The sequence below is a fragment of the Acomys russatus genome, chromosome 32, assembly GCF_903995435.1.
Source record: "Acomys russatus chromosome 32, mAcoRus1.1, whole genome shotgun sequence".
NCBI lineage: Eukaryota > Metazoa > Chordata > Mammalia > Rodentia > Muridae > Acomys > Acomys russatus.
This window is the reverse complement of record NC_067168.1, coordinates 35,147,742-35,172,513: the sequence shown is the minus strand read 5'-3', so window position 1 is coordinate 35,172,513 and position 24,772 is coordinate 35,147,742. Positions and strand designations below refer to the sequence as shown.

The 24,772-nt window shown below is 44.3% G+C and overlaps 1 protein-coding gene across 5 annotated transcripts in view; it reads left to right on the top strand.

Moving 5' to 3' along the window:
* Positions 1-3,892: 3,892 nt before the first annotated feature.
* Arih2 (ariadne RBR E3 ubiquitin protein ligase 2) overlaps positions 3,893-24,772 on the top strand; it is a 53,740-nt gene continuing 32,860 nt past the window's right edge. For 2 of the 5 annotated variants that reach the window (XM_051140343.1, XM_051140346.1), the window contains exons 1-3: positions 3,893-4,060; positions 9,039-9,102; positions 11,387-11,734. In XM_051140343.1, the coding sequence (XP_050996300.1) occupies positions 11,483-11,734 (252 nt within the window). In that variant the 5' untranslated portion in view covers positions 3,893-4,060; positions 9,039-9,102; positions 11,387-11,482. Of the gene's footprint in view, positions 4,061-9,038; positions 9,103-11,386; positions 11,735-24,030; positions 24,077-24,772 lie in introns of those variants that run through there. The other 3 variants (XM_051140344.1, XM_051140345.1, XM_051140347.1) reach the window with 3 other exon arrangements.

Sequence of the window (24,772 nt, the reverse complement as noted above, 5' to 3'; positions counted from 1 at the left end):
AGGACAGCAGGGGCTATCTCAAAATCCTATCTCAAAAAACCAAATCCCTGCCCCCCCCCCCAAAAAAGCAACAGACTCTAGGTGTGTCTCTTGCTGGATGTTCAGGGTTGGGTTTTTTGTTTGTTTGTTTGTTTGTTTTTGTTTTATTTTAGGTGTTTTGAGACAGGGTTCCTCTGTGTAAGAGTCCTCGCTGTCCAGGACTTGCTTTTGTAGACTTTTGTGGGGGGGGGGGTGTGAGACAAGATCCCTCTATGTGGGTATGGCTGCCCTGGAACTTTATAGACTAGGCTGACCTCGAACTCACAGCTGTCCTCCTGTCTGACCCTTCTAATTACTGGAATTAAAGACATGCACCAACACACCTGCCCTGTTCAGTTTTTGTTGTTTTTGTAGAGGATTCCTATTTCAGAACGCGATGTTCTGGCAAGAGATCACATACAAAGATGATCTAGGTCTGTGTGATCTAGCAGGGATCCAAATAGGCCTTTATTCCAAGAGACAGACAGACAGATCTGAGTTCAAGGGCAGCCTGGTATAGAGCAATTAGCAGGTAAAGAAAAGCTTAGGTACAGGTGTGGTGGCGGCACACGCCTTTAATCCCAAATGAAGATAAACTTAGTTTATAGAAGGAAGCACCCTTGTTTGAAAGTAATGTCTAATTGAGTGGCAGAAACAGTGACGAATCAGAGATTTGACAGAATAGGATATGCCAAACTCTCATGAGAAGAAGAAGAAAGGGAAGCTACTTAAAAGGCAGTTTTACAGAGAGAGGAGGAGTTTTACCAGCACAATAATAAAGAGATGGGTTGAGGGGGGAAAAAAAACTCAGGTGAAGATGGAATGAGCCAGAAAATAAGAAGCCAGAAGATAAGAGCAGAGTGCTGAGTTAGTTTGAGGCCAATCAGAGGAGTTCCGGGCTGAGAGAGAAGCCAAGTTAAATAAATCAGCTGGGAGAAGAGTTTGAGTCAGAAGAGCTAAGTTGAACCAGGCAGCTCAGAATTCATAGAGAGCTAGAAAGGGTAAGTTTATTCAGCAGTAGGCTCAAAACTTTCTAGGCCTAGGTTAGATTGTTCAAAGGCTAGAAGCTTCCAGAAGTAGCCCTAGGTTAGCAGAGGGAGGTAGTAAGCTCTCAGGCAACAACTGAGCTAGGAGAATAAAAGTTCCTTTTACAGGTTTTACAATTCATTTGGTTGTTATGGAGCTGGAGAGATGGCTCAATTAAGACTGCAGAGAAGCCTTTAATCCAGCACTTGGGAGGCAGAAGCAGGCAGATCGCTGTGAGTTCAAGGCCAACCTGGTCTACACAGCAACTCCAGTACAGCCAAAGCTAAACAGAGAAACCCTGTCTCGAAAAACCAAAATAAAGAGTGCAGAGGACCTGTGTTTGATTCTGATTCTCAGCACCCATATGTATGGGCATTTACCAAGTATGTGCTTGGTGCCCCAGGGAGGCCAGAAGGTTTTAGATCCACTGGAACTGCAGTTACAGACAGCTGTTGAAGTTATTTTTATAAAACTGTGTGTGTTGCCGGGTGTGGTGGTGCACACCTTTAATCCAAGTACTCAGGAGGCAGAGGCAGGCAGATCACTGTGAGTTTGAGGCCAGCCTGGTCTACAATGTGAGTCCAGGACAGCCAAGGCTACACAGAGACACCCTGTCTTGAAAAACCAAAATAAAAAACAACAACAAAAACCAACCAATCAACCAAACAAAAACAAACAAAACAAAACCCAGACTGTTTGTGTATATGTGAACCAGAAGTCAGAGGGGGGCTGCTGCAGGATATTTGATCCCATTATGAGCCTGAGATTGCCAACTGTAAAAACCTGTTTATTGTTTGGTGTGGCTCAGCCCTAACACATACCTTTAATCCAGGAACTTTCTGTTTATTGCAAATAGGTAATTATGGAGTGGCTCAGCTCTAGTATGCACCTTTAATCTAAGAGCTTTCTGTTTTTTTTTTTGTTTTTTTGGTTTTTCGAGACAGGGTTTCTCTGTGTAGCCTTGGCCATCCTGGACTCCCTTTGTAGACCAGGCTGGCCTCGAACTCACAGCGATCCCCCTGCCTCTGCCTCCCGAGTGCTGGGATTAAAGGAGTGCGCCACCACGCCCGGCTCTAAGAGCTTTCTGTACACAGGATTTAATAAGGTTAACCCTAGGTCAAGAGACGGAGCAAGAAACCAGTTGACAGGGATTAAGTAGATAGGAGGGACTTTGAGAGGAGCTTTTTAGCTCTTCAGCTCTTGGCTATTCCTCCTGGGCTGTCAGCTGAGCTAGTAGGCGCTTTAGATTTTTGGCTTTTTCCATCAGGACGTGAGCTGAGTGGGAAGGTCAGCTGGGTGCTTTCTCTGCCCCTTTGAACTAGCAGGCTTTCCACCCCAGCATTTGGCTCCTGAGTCTTCACTGGTAAAATTGAATGCCTGGGATTTTCATTTGTTAGAACAACAGATCCCATGGAGCTGGAGTTGTAGGACATTGTGAGGCATCTGGGACGGGATAGTAGGAACAGAACTCAGGTCCCCTGAAAGAGCAGCAAGAGCTCTTATTGGCCCAGCTAACTCCCAAGCCCCTCAAGTTATATTTCTTACAAGAACTACCTAAAAGAACCTATTGTACAGTTTTTCTTTCCACCTCAGTTTCCTGAGTAATGTGATGACAGGCATTCGCCACCATGCCCCATTCAGCTGGGTGTCTTGAATTCCAATACATACACTCGTGAAAAGGTACAAATAGGCTGTCTATAGATTTGCACAACCAAACATTTCCTACCTAGCACCACTGGCTTCACTCTGGCATTACCACCATGATACGGCTGCTACCATTAGTGAGCCTCCTATCTGTCCACAACACTTGGTGACCAGCCCTAGAAAGGACTGGAGTCCTAATGACAGTCTATGTTGGGCAGAATTTGTGCAGCAAAACACTTAAGAGGTATGAATCACTGGGCCTAGCAGTCTCGTAGCAAGGCAGACTAGCCACGGCTATACAGTGAGTCACTTCTAAATACAACTAACCAAACCAAACCAAAAATATCTGTCGTGCCGGTGATGGTGACTCACGCCTTATCCTAGCACTCCGGAGGCAGAGGCACACGGATCTTTGTGAGTTCAAGGCCAGCCTGGTGTACAGAGTGAGTTCCAGGCCAGCTAATTCTACAGAGCAACCTTGTTTTGAAAAACCAAAAAAACCAACCAGACACACACACACACACACGTCTTGTAAGGTGAGTGGAAGTCGGAGAAGTGGGTGGTTGGTGAGGTCGTGTCGTGAGAAGGCAAAGCTCACAGACCGAAACTTCCTCCTAACATCTGAAGAAATTCCGAGTATGGCTCTTGTCAAACCATAGTTGATCGGAAACTATGATTCTTTTTTATCTGCTCCAGTTTCGCCAGAATGGCTTCTCATGCTCTACGTCAGACTGTGAACAGTGAAGCGAGGCGACATCTGGTCAGAAAAAAAAAAAGATAGTTAAAAATATCTCGGCTAACCTCGTGCAGTGGCGCACGCCTGCAATCCCAGATATGCTAAGGGCCTGACAGGTCGTTCGGTGGGTACAGTGAGCTTGCTGCCAAGCCTGACAAGTGTTTGATCCTCGGAACCCACGTGGTGAAAGGAGAAAACCGACCTCCGAAAATTGTCCTCTGAACGCTACACGCGAGCCACGGTATATACACATAGGACAATCTAAAAGTATATAGCGAAGAAAGACGCTTGTAGGCTAACGCAGGAAACAAATGTCTACATAATTCTTTCAAAAGCGAACGCTCAGTAGTTTCTCGCGGCGGGACTCCTGTTCTCACCATAGGACCGGTAGGAAACGCATTTGTCAGAAGCCCGTAGGTCTCACAGACGACCGCGGGCCGACCCCTACCGGAAGTGACGCGGTTGCGCAGAACACTTCCGGAGCTGCAGGGACGGCTCCGCCGGAGGAAGCAGCGCGGGCCCGACCCGCGTTCGCCCGCCGCCTCCGCTGTCGCTACGCCCCGGTCAGACTCTTTTGGCCCGGCTTGACCTGGGCTGGCCGGCCTGGGCTCTGCGGCCGGGCGGCCGCGGCTCCCGGTAAGTGCGCGGCGTGAGCCGAGGCCTTGTTTACTCTGGTTGGCCTCTGGGGACGAGTGGGGAGGGGGGGGCTCCCCGCGCGCCTCCGCGGCGCAGTCGGGGCTCCGCCGTCGCCGCCTGGGAGGCCGGGGCGTCCCGGGTCCCGATGTTCCGCGCCGATCCGAGAGAGAGAGACACTCCCGGAGGCGACATCCGGCGCCGATGAGCGCTCGGTGTCTCCCCGGGGTTTCTCTTCCTCGTTGCCTCCTTGGCTCCCCGAGAGGTCGGAGGCCAGCGCGCCCCTGGCCGGTGGGCCGGTGCACTTGGGCCTGCCCCGCTGGGCGCTGCAGGAAAACGCGCCACCTCCCAGGCTCCTGGTTTGGGTCGTGCTTGGGAGCTTTTGCAGCGCGCCGCCGCCGGCACGGTTTGTTAACGCCCGTCCTGTGAAAGGTCCTCCCTGCGCGTGGGTTCCGTGTCCGCGCGGATCTCTTGAAGACCACCGCGCGCGCATCGGAGAGATGTGCGGTCGCGCCCGACGCCACTGGTCGAGCCTCGAGAGAGGCGGTAGTGTTCTCGGACGAGTTGGCCTCAATTCTGATTGTTACTCTTGTCTTATGGAACTTTGTGTCGCGACGAACACGTTCTAGACCTTTGCAGTTCATTATGGTACCCGCTAGCCACACACCACGGCCACTTAAGCATTTGACATGTAGTTAGTAAGTCTGAGAAACTAAGCTTTACTTTTTAAAATAAGTTAATTTTAAATAACTCCGTGTAATTAGTGGCTACGTGCCATTATTAAGGCAAATGAGTTTTGTTTTTTTTTAGACGTTGCCTCTCTGGTATAGTCCTAGCCGTCAAGGAACTCAATATGGAGACCAGGCTGACTGCAAACTCGCCCTGCCTCTGCCTCCCAAATCCTGGCATTAAAGGCACACACCACCAAGCCACCACACCCAGCTGGTGCAGAGTTTTAAAACAAGTTGCTGATTCATAATTTTTGGCCATGGAGTTTTCTTCAAAAACATAGTTAATAAATGACCACTTATGGCCAAGTACTACAGCTGGAGTAAACATCTGTTAGGCTAACCACATTTCTGTGTTCTTGTCAACTTTAAACTCACATCTTTTTTTTTTTTTTTTTTTTCTTTTGATTTTTCTAGACAGGGTTTCTCTGTGTAATAGCTCTGGCTATCGGACCTACTTTGTAGACCAGGATGGCCTGCCTGTGCCTCCCAGAGTGCTGGGATTAAAGGCATGCACCACCACGACTGGCAAACTAGTCGATCTTTATCTTACTTTTTTTTTTTTTTTGTACTTGGCCAAGTCTTGGAAGCAGCTTAGAATGAGTGGGACAGTTTATAAAGATGACTTTGGACAGCCGGGCAGTGGTGGCGCATGCCTTTAATCCCAGCACTTGGGAGGCAGAGGCAGGTGAATCACTGTGAGTTCGAGGCCAGCCTGGACTATAGAATGAGTTCTAGGACAACCAGAGCTGTTACACAGAGAAACTCTGTCTGGGGTGAAGAGGAGGCAGGAGATGACGTTGGCTCTGGAAAAAGTACTAATTATGCAATTCCTGTCTGAGAAATAGTCAAATTTCACATCTTGGATATGTTCTGATATTAAGAAAATTCCCTAACCAGCCTGGTAGACCAGGCTGGCCTCAAACTCAGAGATCCACCTGTCTCTGCCCCCAGGTGCACCACCTGTGCACGATCCCTTCGAACAAAGTCAGGATTTACTTTTCTTGTGTGTTTGTATTTTGAGACAATGTCTTGCTCTATAATTGCCCAGGCTGGTCTCCAACTTTTGATCCTCCTGACTAAACTCCAAGTTGGGATTCTCAGAATGTGCCACCAAGCTCAGCAAGCTAGCATTCTTTCAAGAAGCTCTAACAGAGCCTCGTGGTGGCGCTCTCCTTTAGACTGAACATTCAGGAGGCTGTGAGCTCTGTGAGTTTGAGGTCAACCTGATCTACATAGTGAGACTTTATCTCAAAAGTGTGTGTGTGTGTGTTTTGGTTTGGTTTTTCAAGACAGGGTTTCTCTGTGTAGCCTTAACTGTCCTGGACTGCCTTTGTAGACCAGGCTGGCCTCGAACACACAGTGATCCACCTGTCTCTGCCTCCCAAGTGCTGGGATTAAAGGCATGCACCACCACACTGGCTTCCTTTTTGTTTTTTGTTTGAACAAGTTTGCTCTGTGTAATAGCCCTTGCTTTGTAGACCAGGCTGGCCTTGAACTCAGATCCTCCTGCCTCTGCCTCCCAAGTCCTGGGATTAAAGGCATGTGGTATCACTGTGCTACCTGCTCTAGACAGATTCTAAGGAGAAATCAGAGAATATGAAAGGCATACTTTTTGCTGGTGAGATTTCTGTAGCTTTAAATCAGGCTCCCTGAGTGTGATAGCTAGAATATCCTTAGGATGAATTCTGAATTCTGATGCTGGCTCTGCCAGGTGGCTCTGTATGATCCTGGGCAAGATACTATAAATTCCAGCCTTCTCGTCTGTAAGCCTTTTTTGAGACAGGATCTTACCATGTAACTTGCAGAGATCCACCGGTCTTTGGTCTTCGGCTTCCCAAGTGTTGGGATTAAAGGTGTGTGAGCCATGCCATTGTAAACCTTTTCCCCCCTCCACCTCTGCATAGCTCTAGCTGTCCTGGAGCTAGGTCTAGAGACCAGGCTGGCCTCAAACTCAGATATCCACCTGCCTCTGTCCCCCATGTGCACAACCGTATGTGGCTACATTATTTTGGAAATAGTATTCTATGGTAATTCTTTGAACTTTGATTTTCAATTAATTTGTTTTGCCTATCTATAATTGAAATATTCTAGGCAGTTGTAAGCTCTGGTTGTTCAAGAAATCCTAAAGGAAAGAGCAGTAGACATAAGAAGAAAAAATATAATATTTTACAAGTCTTGAATAGTAGAATCCATGTCTCTGGGAATCCAGATGAGGTGACTGGGCATGGGAGCATGCTTACCACTCTATAGAGTTGGTGGGACCTGATAAATGAGGGGGGACTAAGGTTTCATTCAATTGCTAACTTTATTCAGAGCATCAGAGAATTTATATTCTGAGGGTTAAGAGAAACCGTGTGAGTAAAGTTCTCATGAGTTCAAGCTATATACAATCATAAGATCACAAGGAAAAGCCAAACAGCAAAGAACGTGTTTTTCCATAGAGGGTAGTTTAAACATTTAATTGAGTAACAACAAGCAATAATGAGTAATCTGAAGTAAATTTACTCCTATCTGCTATACTTGGAAGGAGCAGGAAAACATTCCAAGAACAGTTCTGTCTTTTGAAGGAACTGAGGTCATAAGACTCTTGTCTTGTTTTCTAGGATTGTTCTCATAAGCACTCAGAATTCTCACACTATTCGTGGACTGTGTTCCACCAGTGGAGTATTCCATGGTCACTGAATAACACGAAAAAGGAATACTAATATTGCCTAATGGCCATCCTACTTAAGTACATTTTTATTGTAAATTTGAGGCCTGGCTGGCCTCAAATTTTGATGACCCTGGTCCTCCTCCTACCTTTGTAAAGCGAGGCACTGAAGTGTGTAATTGCAGTATTTCTACTCAATTGTGGGTGGTGGAGACAGGAGAATCCTTGGCAGGTCTTAGGCTAACTAACCTCTCATATGCATTGCTATAACAAACCCCACTTCAAACAAGGAGGAAATGAAGGACCAATACCTGAGCATGTAGTGAGTTTTAGGTTTGCTTAGGCAACTTAATGAGACCTTGTCTCAAAAAGTAAAACAGGGTTGAGCATGATGATGCTCACCTTTAATCTCTGCACGCAGGAGGTAGAGGCAATGTGATTTCTGTGAGTTCAAGAACACCTGATCTAGCATAGTTTCAGGATAGCCAGAGCTGCTTAGACTCTGTCTGAGGGCTTGAGGGGGTAACGTGCTTGCCTAGTTAGCCCTGTGTGAGATTCTGGATTTGGTTCTTCTCCTGCTAGACACGTGATGCTAATCTGCGGTGAGTGTATTGGCACATGCCTATAATTCATACATTCCACAGGGGAAAGCAGGCCTGGGGTACATATCAAGATCCTGTCTCCTCGGGAGGCAGAGGCACATGGATCACTGTGAGTTTGAGGCCAGCCTGGTCTACAAAGCGAGTCCAAAGCCGGGCCGTGGTGGCGCACGCCTTTACTCCCAGCACTCGGGAGGCAGAGGCAGGCTGATAACTGTGAGTTCGAGGCCAGCTTGGTCTACAAAGGGAGTCCAGGACAGCCAAGGCCACACAGAGAAACCTTGTCTTGTAAAAAAACAAAAAAGAGGGCTGGAGGGATGGCTCAGAGGTTAAGAATACTGACTGCTCTTCTAGAGGTCATGAGTTCAATTCCCAGCAACCGCATGGCTCACAACCATCTATAACGAGATCTGTATACATAATAAATAAATAAATCTTTAGGAAAAAAAAGATTCTGTCTCAAAACAGATGAAGTGGGCTAATGGGATAGCTCAGCAGGTAAAAGCACTTGCTGCCAACCTTGAAGACCTTCCTTAAATCCCTGGAACTTACACAGTTGAGGGAGAGAACAAATTTCCACTAGCTGTCCTCTGACTTCTACTCATGATGGCATGCCACCCACAACCATGTATAATGCATAAATGAGAAAACAAAAAACAGCTGGGTATGGTAGCACACACAGGGTTTCTCTGTAGCCCCGCCTGTCCTGGACTCACTCTATAGACCTGGCTGGCCTTGACTCATAAAGATCCACCTGCCTCTGCCTCCCAAATGTTGGGATTACAGGTGAGTGCATCACGCCTGGTGGTGGCACATGCTTTTAATTTAAGTACTTGAAAAACAGAGGCAGGTGGTTCTCTTTGAGTTCAAGGACAGCTTGGTCTACAGAAGAGTTCCAAGACAGCCATTACATGGTGAGACCTGTCTCAAAAGAGACAAAATGAACTGGAAAAAACAAGGCATTTGTTTAAAAACACAAATATTGTCTCTTTTCATTTCAGATGGAAATCATATGACACAGGCTGTTTGGGTAATATCTACAGGAAAGATCTTTTAAAAGTACAGGTGATTTAAACATTAACTTTCCCCTTAATTTTGTTACATTGATGTGCTTGTGTGTGTATTGCCTGTGGAAGTCAGTACAGTTTTCATTGGTTCTCTCCTACTCATGTGGATTCAGGGATTAAACTAAAGTTGTTAGGCTTTGTGGCAGGCATCTTGATGCACGGAACTGTCTTTCAGCCCAAGGTTAACTTTCTGTTGAAGAGAAAGTTTAACCATACCAGATTGCAGGAGCAGAAGCTCTAGTTAACTCAGTAACGTGTTTGCCATAGGAACTTGAGGATCTGAATTCTAATCCCTCATGACAAGCTGCATGTGGTGGGTGGGTTGTGTTCAGCCTCAGTGCTGGAGGGCAAAGGCAGAAGGATCGTTGAGGTTGACTGGCCAGCTTGTAGAGCCAGCTCAGTGAAAAACCATGACTCACAAAAAGGTGAGCCAGGTGTGGTGATGCATCTCAGTACTGGGAGATGGACACAGTCAGATCTGTGGGTTCAGAGGCCAACATGAGTATACAGTGAGTTTCAGGCCAGCCAGGGCTACATAGTGAGACCCTGTCTCAAAGCAAAACAGAACAAACCAAACACAAAATGGAAGGCTGGCAAGATAGCAAGTTTAATGACCTGAGTTTGATTCTTCGAAACTTGGGACCAACATGGTAGAAGAAGAGAAACAAATCTACAAGCGGTCTTATGATGTCTTGTGTGCTATGACTCACATACTCTTTCTCTCTGAATGAATGAGTGAATGAGAGAACGAACATACATTCTTTCTCTCTGTGTGAATGAAGAAAGAAAGAAAGAAAGAAAGAAAGAAAGAAAGAAAGAAATAATAATTAAAAAGCGAAGTGGGAGCACGCTCCAGAGGCAGAAACAGGCATAACTTTCTGAGTTTGACGCCAGCCTGGTCTACAAAGTGAGTCCAGGTCAGCCAGAGTGACACAAAGAAGCCCTCCCTATCTCAGGGAAAAAACAAAAACAAAAACAAAACAAACAAAAAGCTAATTGGGAGCCAGCTATGGTGATACACACCTTTAATCACAGAATTTGGGAGGGAGAAACAGTGAATTTATGTTTATGCTATATAGCACGTCATATATATTTGTGTAATATATATATAGTGAGTTCTATTACAGCAACAAAAACAAAACAAAACAAAAAACAAACTAAAAAAGAATAAAAATAAAGGGTTTTATAGTTTTGTGAACTGACTGCATGTTAAGTGTACATTTTTTTCCTGCATTCATTCATTACTTTTTATTTTATTTATATATTTTTGAAACAGGGTTTCTCTGTGTGGTCTTCGCTGTCCTAGACCACACTGTGTAGAGAAAAACTGGCCTTGAACTCACAGAGATCTGCTTGCTGGAATTGAGGGCTTGTGCCACCACTGCCCAGCTTCATTTTATTGTTGTTGTTTTGTTTTGTTTTTGCTTTTCAAGACAGGGTTTCTCCGTGTAGCCTTGCCTGTCCTGGACGCGCTTTGTAGACCAGGATGGCCTTGAATTCACAGTGATCTGCCTGCCCCTGCCTCCCGAGTGCTGGGATTAAAGGCGCGCACCATCACCCTGGGCTTTAGTAGCTAAATCTTTAGAGTTATCCTCCATTTGTACAGGTAGCTGTGAAAATACATTTTTCCTTGAACATCTCTGGGAAAAAAAGGACAAAAATTGATTAGAATTTTGGAGACCTTTAAAAAAAGAAAGAAAGAAACTCCGCTTATTGTTGTGTGTGAGTGCTTCTTATGTAGAGGGCAGGAACAACATGAGTCACTTGCTTCTCTTCTACCATGTTGGTACCAGGTTTGAATTAATTTCAGGCTTGGAGCCAACTGCCTTTACTTGTTGAGCCATCTTCTCGGTCCTTGGGATTTGAGTCCTTGTCATGAGGAAGACATCCTTGCCTTTTCACGTGAGGACTTTAGGACTTTCTTGTTTGTCCTGGGTTTCTGTCTTTTAGTGAAAGAGTTCTCTTTGACAAAAGTAAGCCAGGGAGGTGTTCTGAATAAAACCAGAATTGAGATAGGCAGCTGGGTGGTGAAACACTTGGAGGGAGAGGCAGATGGATCTCTGAGATTGGGGCCAGCCTGGTCTGCATAGTGAGTTCCATCCAGGACAGCCAGGGCTACACAGACAAACCCTGTCTGGGGGGGGGGGCGGGGGGGGGGGGGGAGCGGTACGGATTGAAATAGGCTAGAGTGGGAACAGGGCTAGGGCTGTGCTATTTTGATTCTTAAATGACTTTTGCTATAATTTCTCATAAGTAGTAATACTTTTTTTCCTTTCTCTTAGAAGACAAAAACGCTAATGCATTTGAGAAAACGATAAAAGTTGGGGGGAGGGGAAAAGCAACTGCTTTCCTGATCTGCAACTTGCCTGGATGTTAAGATGTCCGTGGACATGAACAGCCAGGGGTCTGACAGCAATGAAGAGGACTATGACCCAAACTGTGAGGAAGAGGAAGAAGAGGAAGAGGACCCTGGGGACATAGAGGATTACTATGTGGGAGTAGCCAGTGATGTGGAGCAGCAGGGGGCTGACGCTTTTGATCCCGAAGAGTATCAGTTCACTTGCTTGACCTATAAGGAGTCTGAGGGTGCCCTCCATGAGCATATGACCAGCTTAGCCTCTGTCTTAAAGGTGAGTCCTGCTGCCAGTTCAAATGGAATCTCTCTGGTTAAATTGAAGGGTGATATGTTAACTAATGACTTCCGCACTGATTGAATGAACGGTTGTAGCTTGAAACCTAAACCTATGTGTGTATCTCATCAATTGGATATTTTGTTACACTTACTTGTTTTGAAATATAAATATGCTGGGTGTGGTGGCATTTGCCTATAATCCCAGCACTCTGGGAGGCAGAGGTAGGTGGATGGATCCTGTGAGTTTGAAGCCAGCCTGGTCTACAAAGTGAGTCCAAGACAGCCAAGGCTACACAGAGAAACCCTGTCTCGAAAAAAAGAAATATAAACACGTTCATCTTTAAAGGAGAATAAAGTTAAGATCAGAAGTAGATGACAGAATTGCTTAGCCTTTATAAGTGAGGTCTGTGGACCTTGATGAGATGCATAGCTGATCCATTGTCTTTTTTTTTTTTTTTTTTTTGAGATAGGGTTTCTCTGTGTAGCCTTGGCTGTCCTGGACTCACTTTGTAGACCAGGCTGGCCTGGAACTCACAGCGATCCACCTGCCTCTGCCTTCCAAGTGCTGGGATTAAAAGCATGAGCCACCACCACTTGGCTGATCCACTGTCTTTTATACAGTTTTTTGATAAGTGTCTTAAAAAGTACACAGACCTCCTGGTTTCCTGTGATCAGAGTGCTCACAGATTTCAGGTACTGGTGTTTACTATCTTAATTTGCGAGTTTTTATAATTACTTTAAGAAAAACAATTCTCAGAGCTTATAATTGGGGATATTAGTATAAAATTTTTTAACTGATTGTACTCAGTTATTCCAACAAAGGTGCTCGATTTTTTTTTTTTGGGTTTTGTTTGTTTGCTTGCCTCTGCCTCCTGAGTGCTGGGATTACAGGTATGCGCCCCTGATTTGTTTTTGTTTCTTTACCATGTAAACCAGCTACTTTTTGAAGTTATATCTCAAGACAGTTTTGTCCTTTCAGTATCTGACATGTATTTTTAAATGCACAGGGTTTCTCTGTGTAGTCCTAGACACCCTGGACTCACTTTGCAGGCCAGGCTGGCCTCGAATTCACAGAGATCCTCCTGCCTCTCCCTCCAAGTGCTAGGATTAAAGGTGTGTGCCACCACACCTGGCATTGTTTAGGCATTTTCCCAGCATGCTTTCTCAGCAAGATGTTCATCAAAATATGAACGCAGGAGCACTTGTCTTCTTTACTGGTTTGCTGACTTCATGAGTCACCACGTGGCTGTGCTGGGTGGCACTGAGGGTCAGTGAGGCTCAGCAGGTAGAAACACTGGCCTTGTACCAAGCCTGGCCTTCTCACTCAGTCTCTGGAGCCCACAGAAAGGTGGAAGGAGAGGTAGTGTGTGTGTGTGTGTGTGTGTGTGTGTGTGCGCGCGCGCGCGCGCGCGTGCACGCGCACATGCGTGCTGTGTCATGCACGCTCCCCTGTCCCAAATAATGCCAAAGTGAAGGTCAGAAGGCATGATGGGCTAGGCATGGTACCACATATCTGATCTCAGCACTGGGGAGGTGGCAAGGTAAAGATCATAGTGAGTTTAAGGCCCCAAATTTATAGTGAGCTCAAAGCTGGCTGATGCTTTACAAGACTGTCTCAAAAGCAACCAAGTAGCCAAACAAAACAAGACATTCCAACCATATTTTCTTGAAGTTATTTAAAATGGAAATACCCATGTGTGTGCTATATGAATTTCTGGATTATTGTATTAATGTCTGGTATCCAGCAAAAAAAATCCCATGGTTCTGGGCATCGTCCTGTAGGCCTTTAATCCCAGCATGTGGGAGATAGAGGCAAGGCCATCCTAAACTACCCAAAGTGTTTGAAGGATACATACTGTCCTAACCAGTATTTTCCTGGTATCCCTTAACAATCCCTCAAAGCTGGGTGTGGTGGTGTATACCTTTAATCCCAGCACTTAGGCAGAAGCAGGCGCATCTCTGAGTTCTAGGCCAACCAAGGCTGCAAAGTGAGACCCTGTCTTTAAAAAAAAAGTCCCCTCAAATGCCATGTGCCTGTATTGTTTGGCCACAAGTATGGTCTCAAACAGTGCCCTAGAGGCTCCCAAGGAGAGTCCCTCAATGAAAAACACAGGCCACAATCTCAAGGAGCCACGGGAACAGAAAAAGGTAATGAGATCAAGGGAAGGCTTTGCAAGGGCTGATCATATGTTACTTTCTTAAGGAAATAGGATAGTAAAATAGGAAGTTACATATAAAGAATGTGTGTGTTACAGTTTATATATGTATGTATATATGATATAATAACATATGTATTTGTTAAAAACAAAACATAGGGAAGAGTGGTGTTGACCCAGTTATCAGCCTTAAGTGGGACAGAAAAGGCCACACAGAGAGTTTGAAAATTTAGGAGTCCTTTGCATAAATGGAAACGCCCCAACCTCGGTAAATGAAGCTGTCTAGTACAGATGTACAAACTGGACAGTTCCTTTTCTGACTTCTTTATTTTCCTTTTTCTTTTGTTTATTTTCTTTTTTCTTTCTTTCTTTATTTGGTTTTTCAAGACAAAGTTTCTCTGTGTAGCCTTGGCTGTCCTGGACTCAATTTGTAGACCAGGCTGGCCTTGAACTCACAGCGATGCCCGTTACTACAAGTATTTGTAGTTCTTCTTGCTTCATGAGTTACTACATGCAGTAGAGCTGGGGAAATGTTCCCTAGGTTCTCTCACCCTCTTGCTTGGTTTATTTTAAAATCTAGTGTTTGCTCTTCAGGGGAATGTAGGTAAAATCATGCCAGGCTCTTCTTCTGGGTCATTTTTTTCTCCATTTGTGGTAAATGATAAGTTTTTAGGGCTTCTGAATTTGTGTCCAGAAGTTTTTATAGTGTTGTGTTGAAAACAATCTGGTTCTGTACTTTTGTCACCCAACTGACTGGATATTCTTTAACACAAAATGACTGTGTATAGTTTTTTTCTTAGGTAGCAACAGATGCATGTATAATATCTGAAGACTTAATTACTAAATTGACTTTGTTTTATTCTGGAATAGTTGAATTTTAAGACCATTATATTCATATAATATATATTTATTTTTAAGGGGAGATGAAATATGCAAAACAACATTGGGATTTGCTTAAGTGCCACTAGTTGAAAGTTGTCACTTTCTAGCCAACTTAGAAAGGATATTGTAATTGTGGTGTACGTGGCCCCACAGGTCGCTGTGTTCACCACCCTTCAGAAAAGCAGCTCTGTCCATGGCAGGGCAGTGTCCCATGTTAGTCTTCTTGTCCTTCTCGTTTGCCTTAGAGCCACAAACTGTGTGAACAAGGATGAAATTTCATGGTTGATCTTGAGTTTGTTCATTTTACAGTATTAAAGATCATCATTCATAATTCTATTAACAAATAAAAGTTTTCTTGGCCAGAGATGGTGGCACACGCCTTTAATCCCAGCACTGGGGAGACAGAAGCAGGCAGATCACTCTGAGTTTGAGGCCAGCCTGGTCTACAAAGCGAGTCCAAGACAGCCAAGGCTACACAGAGAAACTCAGTCTCGAAAAACCAAAAAATAAAAAATAAATACAGTTTTCTTCCTTGCTTGTTATTCCCTAGCTCTTGTTCATATATATTACTTTGCTGCAATTCATTTATTCAGCCATTACGTAGTTAGTACCTGCTGTGTTGGGGGCACTGGAAAAATAGCTCTGAAGTTACTGATGGAGCTGGGTGTGGTGGCGCGTGCCTATAATCCAGCACTCTGGGAGGTAGAGGCAGGTGGATCTCTAGGCCAGCCTGGTCTACAAAGAGAGTCCAGGACAGCCAGGGCTACACAGATAAACAATGTCTACCAAAACAAAAAAAGGCTGGACAAGGCAGCACATACCTTTATCCTTGTGGACATTACACTCTGAAATTATTGTCCGCACACATGAAGTGTATGTAAAGGTGTGCTCTGCTTTTAGCTTTGTTCTCATAGTTACTCTGAGTGCCTGTGGAGCATTCTGTCTTGTTCATGAGCCATAACTTGCTTCAGCTTTCCCTACTAGACAGCTGGGTGAGTGCTTTGGTGTTACAGTTAAGAAACTGATGGTATTGCTTTCCGCATGAATGTAGCCTTATGTCTCTGTAGGCGGTGTCAGTAGCCTGGATGAGTGGTCATATGATTGGATTCTTTTCTGTCTTCTGGTAAAGTCCCTCAGAATTCTTACGCTTCAGTTTATAGTGTCTCCTTCACACCATTAAATGTGATTATATGCATAAAGAGCTTGGTACATAAGTTTATTACACCATTCCATCATAAGTACCTTATTTGCACAATGGGTGTGGTTCTGTAAAAATGCATTTTCTCAACTAGGCTGAAGTGGTGCACGCCTTTAGTCCCAGCATTTGGGAGGCAGAGGCAGGTAGATCTCTCTGAGTTTGAGGCCAGCCTGGTCTACAAAGCAAGTTCCAGGGCAGTCAGGACTACACAGCGAAATTCTGTCTCAAAAAACAAAAAAATAAAAGCATTCTCAGGATTGTTCTAGTTTGGGTGGTATGGTGGGATCATACTGAGGAAGTTCCCTGCTGTGCGTGTGGTACTAGGCTTTATACTTTGGTTTCTTTTATATTAACCTTGAACCCCTCCTGCCTCCTCCTGCTCACTAAAACAAAAGTAAAAACAAATGAATTTTCCATAGGGTTCAGGAAAGGATAGGAGAAGGTAGCCTGTTCCTCACTGCTTCTGGTTGATGGGTGAGCTGTCTGGTCTTCTGCTTTTGTTGACACCATTATCTAACAAAGTGATTAGCAGATTGCGGGGGGGGGGGGGTCCTTATTACCAAAGACATTACTTGGTTTTTGTTATGTTCCAGATTAGTTTTTTGTTTTCCACCCATGTGTCTGTCTGTTAGTCTAAGAAAAACTTGAATGATTTGAGTTGCCAACCTAAAAGGAGGAAGAAGTAGGAAAGATTGAACAAAACACAGATTAAGAAAGCAGGAAGCTTGGGCTGGAGAGATGGCTCAGAGGCTAAGAGCACTGGCTGCGCTTCCAGAGGCCCTGAGTTCAATTCCCAGCAACCACATGGTGGCTCACAACCATCTGTAGTGAGATCTGGTGCCCTCTTCTGGTCTGCAGATGTACATGCAGGCAGAGCAGTATATGTGTAATAATAATAATAATAAATAAGTCTTTAAAAAGGAAGAAAGAAAGAAAGCAGGAAGCTTCTGCTCCATCTCAACTGTGTCTTCTGAGCACTGTTACGCAAACTGTATGAAAACTGGAGTCTGTCTCTTCTCTTTGGGGTCTCACTGAGAGTTGAGTAGTCGGGCCTGAAGTCACTCCAGCTAGGTTTTGAATTTAAGGTTGTCCTTTCTCAGTCCTCTGTGTAACTGAGACTCCAGGTTTGTGCCACTAGTCCCAGCATCCCCGCGGCCAGCTGCTTCACTGCTGTCATCTCCCAAATACGTGTTTAGCCTTGCTTGTTTTATAAGAATCCTATCAAGTATGGCTTCCTAGTTTTTCTGTCTTTTTTTTTTTTTTTTTTTTTTTCCATTTTTATTTATTTATTTATTTTGGTTTTTCAAGACAGGGTTTCTGTGTGTGGCCTTGGCTGTCCTAGACTTACTTTGTAGACCAGGCTGGCCTTGAACTCATAGAGATCTGCCTGCCTCTGCCTTCTGAGTGCAGTGCTAGGATTAAAGGGGTGCTCCACCACACCCGGCTGGTTTTTCCTCTCTTAATTGCTGCTACTACCTACCTCCCAACCTGGAAGCTAAAGATTTACCATTGGCTCACGTCTTAGGGTTGTTATTTTTGTTGTAATGAAATAGCATGACCAAAAGCAACTTGGAGAGGAAATTGCAGTCCCCTGAGTGAAGCCAAGGCAGGTATCAAGCCTGGCAAGAACCTGGAGGCAGGAGCCTATTTTCTTTTCTTTTCTTTTCTTTTTTTTTTTGTTTTTATTTTTGTTTTGTTTTTCAAGACAGGGTTTCTCTGTATAGTCTTGGCTGTCCTGGACTCACATTGTAGACCAGGCTGACCCCGAGCTCATAGGGATCCACCTGCCTCTGCCTCTGAAGTGCTGGGATTAAAGGTGTGCGCCACCACTACCTAGCTAACAAGAGACAGTTTGTTTATGTTTGTTTGTTTTTGCTTTGCTTTGTTTTGTTTTTCGAGACAGGGTCTCTCCATGTTAGCCTTGCCAGTCCTGGACTCGCTTTTGAGACCAGGCTGGCCTTGAATTCACATTGATCCCCCTGCCTCTGCCTCCTGAATGCTGGGATTAAAGGCGTGCACCACCACACCCAGTCAGCCTGCTTTCTTTTAGAACCCAGGCCCACGAGGTCAGAGCTATCCCTATGGACTGGGCAGTCCCCATCAATCATGAATTTTAAAAATTCCCTACAGGCTTGCCTGATGACAGGCCAAATTTATGGAGGTATTTTCTCAGTGGTTTTCTCTCATCACAGATGGCTTTAGCACCTATCAGGTAATTATAAAACTAGACAGCATAGCTCATTTATTCTTGGTTCCCAGGCTTCTTCACTCTTGTTTTATGTTTACAAAATTTGCAAGTTAATAGCTAGCTAGCCAGCTGCCCGTGGTGGCGCACAGAGTTAGGTGGATTGCTGTGAATTCGAGGCCAGCCTGGTCTACAAAGCGAGTCCAGGAAAGCCAAGGCCACACAGTGAAACATTGCCTCGGGGGGGGGGGGGGGGGGGGGAAAGAATTTGCGAGTCAAGCTATGAACAGTTTTAAATGCATATCTGGTTTTGTTTTTGCTTTTTAGTGTATAGGTGCATTCCAGCAGAAAATTCCCTGGTACTGCATTTACTGTGAAACTCTGTTTGTTTTCTGGGAATTGAACTTGGGTCCTCTGGAAGAGCAGCCAGTGCTCTTTACTACTGAGCCATCTGAGGGCTGGTTTTGTTTTTTGAGGCAGAGTTTCTCTGTGTAGCCCCAGCTTTCAGACATCTGCATGCCTCTGCCTCCTTAGTGCTAGGATTAAAGGTGTGCACCACCACTGCCGGGCATGAGATCCAGTTTTTCTTTGCACTTCTGTGTCTAATAAAAATGCCTTTAATCCAAGGACTCATGAGGCAGAGCAGGTGGATCGCTGAGTTTCAGGACAGCCAAAGTTACTTAGTGAGAGCCTGCATTAAAAATAAATAGATAAAAACCTTGTTTGGTTATATTGTGTTCTAAGTATTGCTTATTGATGATAACTAAGGCTGGGAATGATAAATACACAAGTTGAAAACTTGAGCAGGGTGTGGTTGTTTATGCCAGCTCTTGGGAGACAGAGGCAGGCAGATCTCTGTGAGTTTGAGGCTACCCTGGTCCACATAGTGAGTTCAGGACATCGAGGATTATGTAGACAGAACCTGTCCAAACAGAAAATATAATTGTCAGAAGGTTTGTTTTTCCATAAAGACAGGTGACATGCTAAGTGGAGTTGATGTAACAGACTATGGTTTCCAGCTTATGGTACCTATCAGAATTAGTTTTGGCAATAAGAATGTGAAACTTCATTTAGGCATAATAGACTCTTCAGAAGTGAGGCCCAAGCTTTTATGTTATATTCAGCGATTCGAGTTACTGAAATAGACAGGAGTACTTGCATGCACTGACTGCTGAATATGATGTTGTCAGCATTCTGATTTTGTAGTCTAAGTGAGAGTTTGCTGTGTACTGCGCAGTTATATTTACAAGTTGGCTAGACTTCCTGTAATACTTCTCATTATTTTTTGTGTGTGTGTGTGTGTGTGTGTGCGTGCTCACATGACACAGGTGTTGAGGTCAGAGGACAAAGAGTGGCTTCTTTCCTTCTGTTACATGGAGCCTGGGGTTAAACTCAGCTCATCAGGTTTTATGGAAAGCACCCTTCACCCACTGAGCCATCTTGCTGGCTCCTTTTGTGATATTTTTGATATCTAAATATAACTTCCTATTACTTTGTCAAGATACGAGTGAGTTCTTTCTTATGCCCTTTTTAATAGTAACTGAATGTTGATGAATGATACCTGCAGTCATAATGATAATGTGTTTCAAAAGTTTTGAAATCGGGGACTGGAGAAACAGTTTAGCAGTTAGGAGCTAGCTGGTGGAGCTCTTGCACAGGGCCTTAGTTCAGTTTCCAGCAGCTCCATTGGATACTCAAAGCCACATGTGACTCGGGTCAGGGATCCATGGACACCTGCATGCACATGCACATACTCTAATATACATAATTAAAAATGAAACTTTTATGTGTTTTGAATTTTAATGGTGTCATAATTAAATCCATAAATCTGCCTACTCCTCTTCGGAGACAGAATCTTGTAAGTAGCTTGGACTCTAGCTCAAGGTGATTGATCCTCTTGCCTCAGTTTTCTAGATGCTGAGATTATAGACATGTGCCATCTGGTCTCCAAGTCTTTTCTATAACTGTGTTGACATGAGGAGGAGAAGGTATTCTGTATATAGCTCTGGTAGATTGTTTGTCTTAGCATGTCCATGGCTCTGGGTCAGTCTCTTACACCACATAAAGCCAGAGGTTGTGGCACAAGTGTGTGCCATACTTGGAATGTTAGCAAGATCAAGTGGAAACGTTTTTTTAATGTTATGTATTAGGAGTTTGGTCTGGTTGTGAAGTCCATGTATCTGGTACCCATGGAAGAACATTGGATCCCCTGAGACTGGAGTTAGAGGTGGTTGTGAGCTGCCCAGTGAGGGTGCTAGGATCAAGCTGGGTCTTCTGGAAGAGTAGCTAGTGCTCTCAACTGCTGATCCATCTCTGTAGCCCTCAATAGAAACTTCTTTAAGGTTAGAAGCAAGGTGGTCCCAGCACTTGGGACACTGTGCTGGAGTGAATGAAAATGGCCCCCACAGGCTAATAGGGAGTGACATGATTAGAAAGTCTTAGGACATGTTGGAGTACGTCTGGCCTTTTTGGAAGAAGTGTGTCGCTGAGGGTTCAGAAGCTCAAGCATAGCCCCGAGTGGCTCACTCTTTCTTCTTGCTGTCTTCGGATCCAGGGAAGGACTCCTTCTCCAGAGCCATGTCTGCCTGGGTGCTGTCATGATGACAGTAGACTAAACCTCTTTAGCTGTGAGCCAGCCCCAGTTAAATGCCTTCCTTTATACGAGTTGCCGTGGTCGTGGTGTCTCTTCACAGTAATAAAACTCTAAGAGAGAAGTTGGGACCAGGGGCTGGAATATTAACTGTGATAGGCCTGACTATACTTTTGCCTGAAGGAATATGAAACACTTCAGGACTTTGGACTAGAAAATAGATGAGAAACTTTAAGCTGGGCTTAATGGGCCATATTAGTAGTAGTAGAGAAAGAAAAAAAAAAAAAGAAGAAGAAGAAAAGGAAAAAGCATGACCTTTCTGAGCCAAAAAGGGGCTGACTCAGCTGAGCCTAAAGTCTGTTGATAGTGCCTACCTAACAGGTTTTCAGTAGACACTTCCTGACCATCTTTTAGGGCTTTTGTTTGTTTTAGGCAGAATGTCTTGTAGCCCAGGCTGGACTCAAACTTACGGAACCAAGGGTAGTGTTGAATTTCTATCCTTCTGCCTCTACTTCCTGGGTGCTGGATTACAGGCTGTTGTGCTGCCTGCCATACCTGGTGTTATACATTCCTGAAAATTGAAGCTCGGTTTCTAGCACATTATGCAAGCACTCTGCCAACCAAGCTACATTTTTAGCCCTTTTCTGTTGTTTTAACAAGTGCTTGAAGTGAAGGGAATGAAAGTAGTTCAGATTTTACCTTAGCAGAATTTAAAGGTCTATGCTTCAGTTGCCTTCCCTCTTTTTTCTTTTTCTTTTAAGATTTATTTATTTATTTATTATGTGTACAGTGTTCTCCCTGCATGTCCACCTGCAGACCAGAAGAGGACACCAGATCTCATTATAGATTGTTGTGAGCCACCGTGGGGTTGCTGGGAATTGAACTCAACACCTTTGGAAGAGCAGCTGGTGCTTTTAACCTCTTAGCCATCTCTCCAGCCCTTTTTTTTTTTTTTTAAAGAATAGTAAGAGATGGGAGGATACAAGGGATGGGATAAACATTGAGATGTAACAAGAATAAATTAATAAAAAAAAAAAAAAAAAAAAGAATAGTAAGAGAGGTCAGGTGTGGTGGTGCACGCCTTTTATCCCAGCACTTGGGAGGCAGAGGCAGGTGGATCAGTGTGAGTTCGAGGCCAGCCTGGTCTACAAAGTGAGTCCAGGATAGCCAAGGCAACACAGAGAGACCATGTCTCGAAAAACCAAAAAAAAAAAAAAAAAAGAATAGTAAGAGAGCAGGAATGTAATCCTAGCAGAGGCAGATCTCTGGGAGTTCAAGGCCAGCCTGGTCTAAAAATGAGTCCAGGACAACATAGACTACAGAGAAACCCTATCTTGGGGGGAAAAAAAAAAGTGAGGTAAAGAAGACTTAAATAATAATCTTTGCAGAAGGATCTCTGTGAGTTCAAGGCCAGCCTGGTCTACAAAGCAAGTCCAGGACAGCTAATGCTACATAGAGAGACCCTGTCTTGAAAAACCAAAACAAACAAACAAAAACTTTTCTATTTCTGCTTTATATTTCTACTTAAGTTTTATTTATTTTGTGATTTGAGCCTAGCAGTGGTGATTGGTAAGGCAGTAGAAGGTCTGTCTTTGGTGCATTCTATTGGAATTTGACTCATTAGTATATGTAAACCTTTGAGATATCCTCTCTTTGGAGAGCAAAGGGATGGTGTGCCTAGTTAGAATTCACTATACTCTATTTTTTACCTACCTGAAAGAGGCAAAACATTGACATATTTGGATAAGATGGGTTATGGTTACAAGAACAGAGTCAAGGGGCTGGAGCAATGGCTCAGCGGTTAAGGGCAAAGGACCTGAGCTCAAGGCCCAGCACCCACGGGGCAGCTCACTACTATCTGTAACTCCAAAATATGACGTTCTCACATAACATACATGCAGTCAAGACACCAGTGCACATCTGCTGTGGTTGCTGGACACGCAGGACATGGACATGCTGGACATGGACACGCTGGACATGGACATGCTGGACATGGACATGCTGGACATGGACATGCTGGACATTTACTGAAATGGCAGCTATCATATATGCCATTCCTCAAAAATCTGTTAGAATTTTAGGACCTACAGCGCACCTTTTGTACTAAGCACTGTCCAGGGATTTTTCAGTTGAATGCACCCTTAAAAATATACATGTGTGCATTTGTTTGGAGGTTATCTAGAAGGTGGAGCAGGATATAATGGAGACACAATGGGCCTGGTCATGAGTTCATGTTAGCACTGGGTAATAAATACATTTCACTATTTTTCTCACTTGTGTAAATGTTAGGAATTGTTCCTAATTTTAAGAAATGCCTTCAAGGTTAGGGATGTAGTTCAGTTAGCAGAGTACATGAGTGCCTCAATTTGATCCCCAGCATCACAGCAACTAGGAATGCCGGCCGGGGCCTGTTGCCTTCGCAGTGGGAGCCAGAGGCAGGAGGATCAGGAGTTCATAGTCATCCTTGCCTATAGAGCCAGAGGCCAGCCTGGCCTACATGAAACCCTGTCTAAAAACTAAACAAAAATCTCATGGGAAAGGAATAAACTTTTTTTTCTTGTTTTGCACACTTCTTTTTGAGTAAAATCTTTGGAGGGTTTTATTTGTTCTGGGCTTGTTGATATTGATTTTAATGAACAGACCATGGTTGTCAAGGAATGAATTAGGTTAGACCAGTTAGTAATTTTCAAATTTGTGTGTGTTATTAGATTTTGAAAGCATGTTTTACATGTGGATGCCCCAGTTAATTACAAGTTCTCTTTCTATGGCTTTGTAGAGAAAAATGAATGGGAGCACAGCTACCAGCCAAAGCGCTGGCCTTTCAGAGCTGAGAAAATGCAGGTTGAAGTGTGGGGATCTGAAGTCCTCCTGTTTAGACAGACTTGAGGCTGAGCGTGGCCTGTAATCAGTGGGCGCCACTGCCACTGCTTTGCTGATTTTGCATTATGCTAAAGCTGCTGTTCTTTGTCTCTACCATGGCTTTGTTTCTTCTCTTACCCTTATTACCTCATCTCCTTCCTGCCTTTCCACTCATCTAAGACCCACATTCATTCATCTTGATCTTGTAAATTAGTTTCCCTTTTCTACGCCAGGCTCACCTTTTCTTCATCTGGGCTGTTTAGTGAGTGACTTACTATTACTTTGTTAACAAATGTGATTGGACCACAGAGTGGTTTAACTGGATGAGGCATGAAGACCTACTGGTGTAGCCTTAAAAGATTTCAGGCAGTTGGCAAGTAAGAATTCTAAATAAAAATTGAAACTACCACCTGTATTTTTTCAGGCCGTTGATGCTCACTGCCATCGGCTGCATCCTCCCAATGGCACTGGTAAGTGTGGGAAGGGCTGGTGACAGTTATGGTGGGCTGCTGGATTTATCTTTTCTGGGGAACTTTTTTTATTGCAAGTTTTGTTAACTACATGTCTTTGAGGATAGACAGTTTGGACAGCTGTAGGTGACTGAAAGGAAGAAGCAGCTGACCGTGGTCACGGATTTTCTTGGGATGTTGTCAGGAGCGGGTGTTGCTGGTGTATATATCGTGGTTCCTGCCTACAACTAGTGAGTTCTGTCTGTTACTGCTCTGAGCGCTAAATATGCCATCCAGGTGCTCTAGGATGCCAGCGAATACTTCCCAATTTCCAGAAATTCCTTTAAGAGTTTGTTCCAAGGATAGATACTTGGCTCTTACAAGAGAGGTCCTGAATGTTGACTGTGCTCTCGGTTTCCTTAAGGAGCAAGATTTGTCGTCCTTAGTATCTTTAGTTCCTTGTGGGCAAGGGATGCAAATATTTACTTGAGTAATTAAAATTTTAATAATGAGTTGCTTGAATTTGTGAGGAGGTTGGGGTTTGGTAGAGGCTGGAGAGGGATTTCGTGGTCGTCTTTACTAACATCTTTGAGGTGGACCTGCAACTTGTGATTGAAAAATAATTCTATAGCTGGGTGGTGGCGCACACCTTTAATCCCAGCACTCAGGAGGCAGAGGCAGGTGGATCTCTGTGAGTTCCAGGCCAGCCTGGTCTAC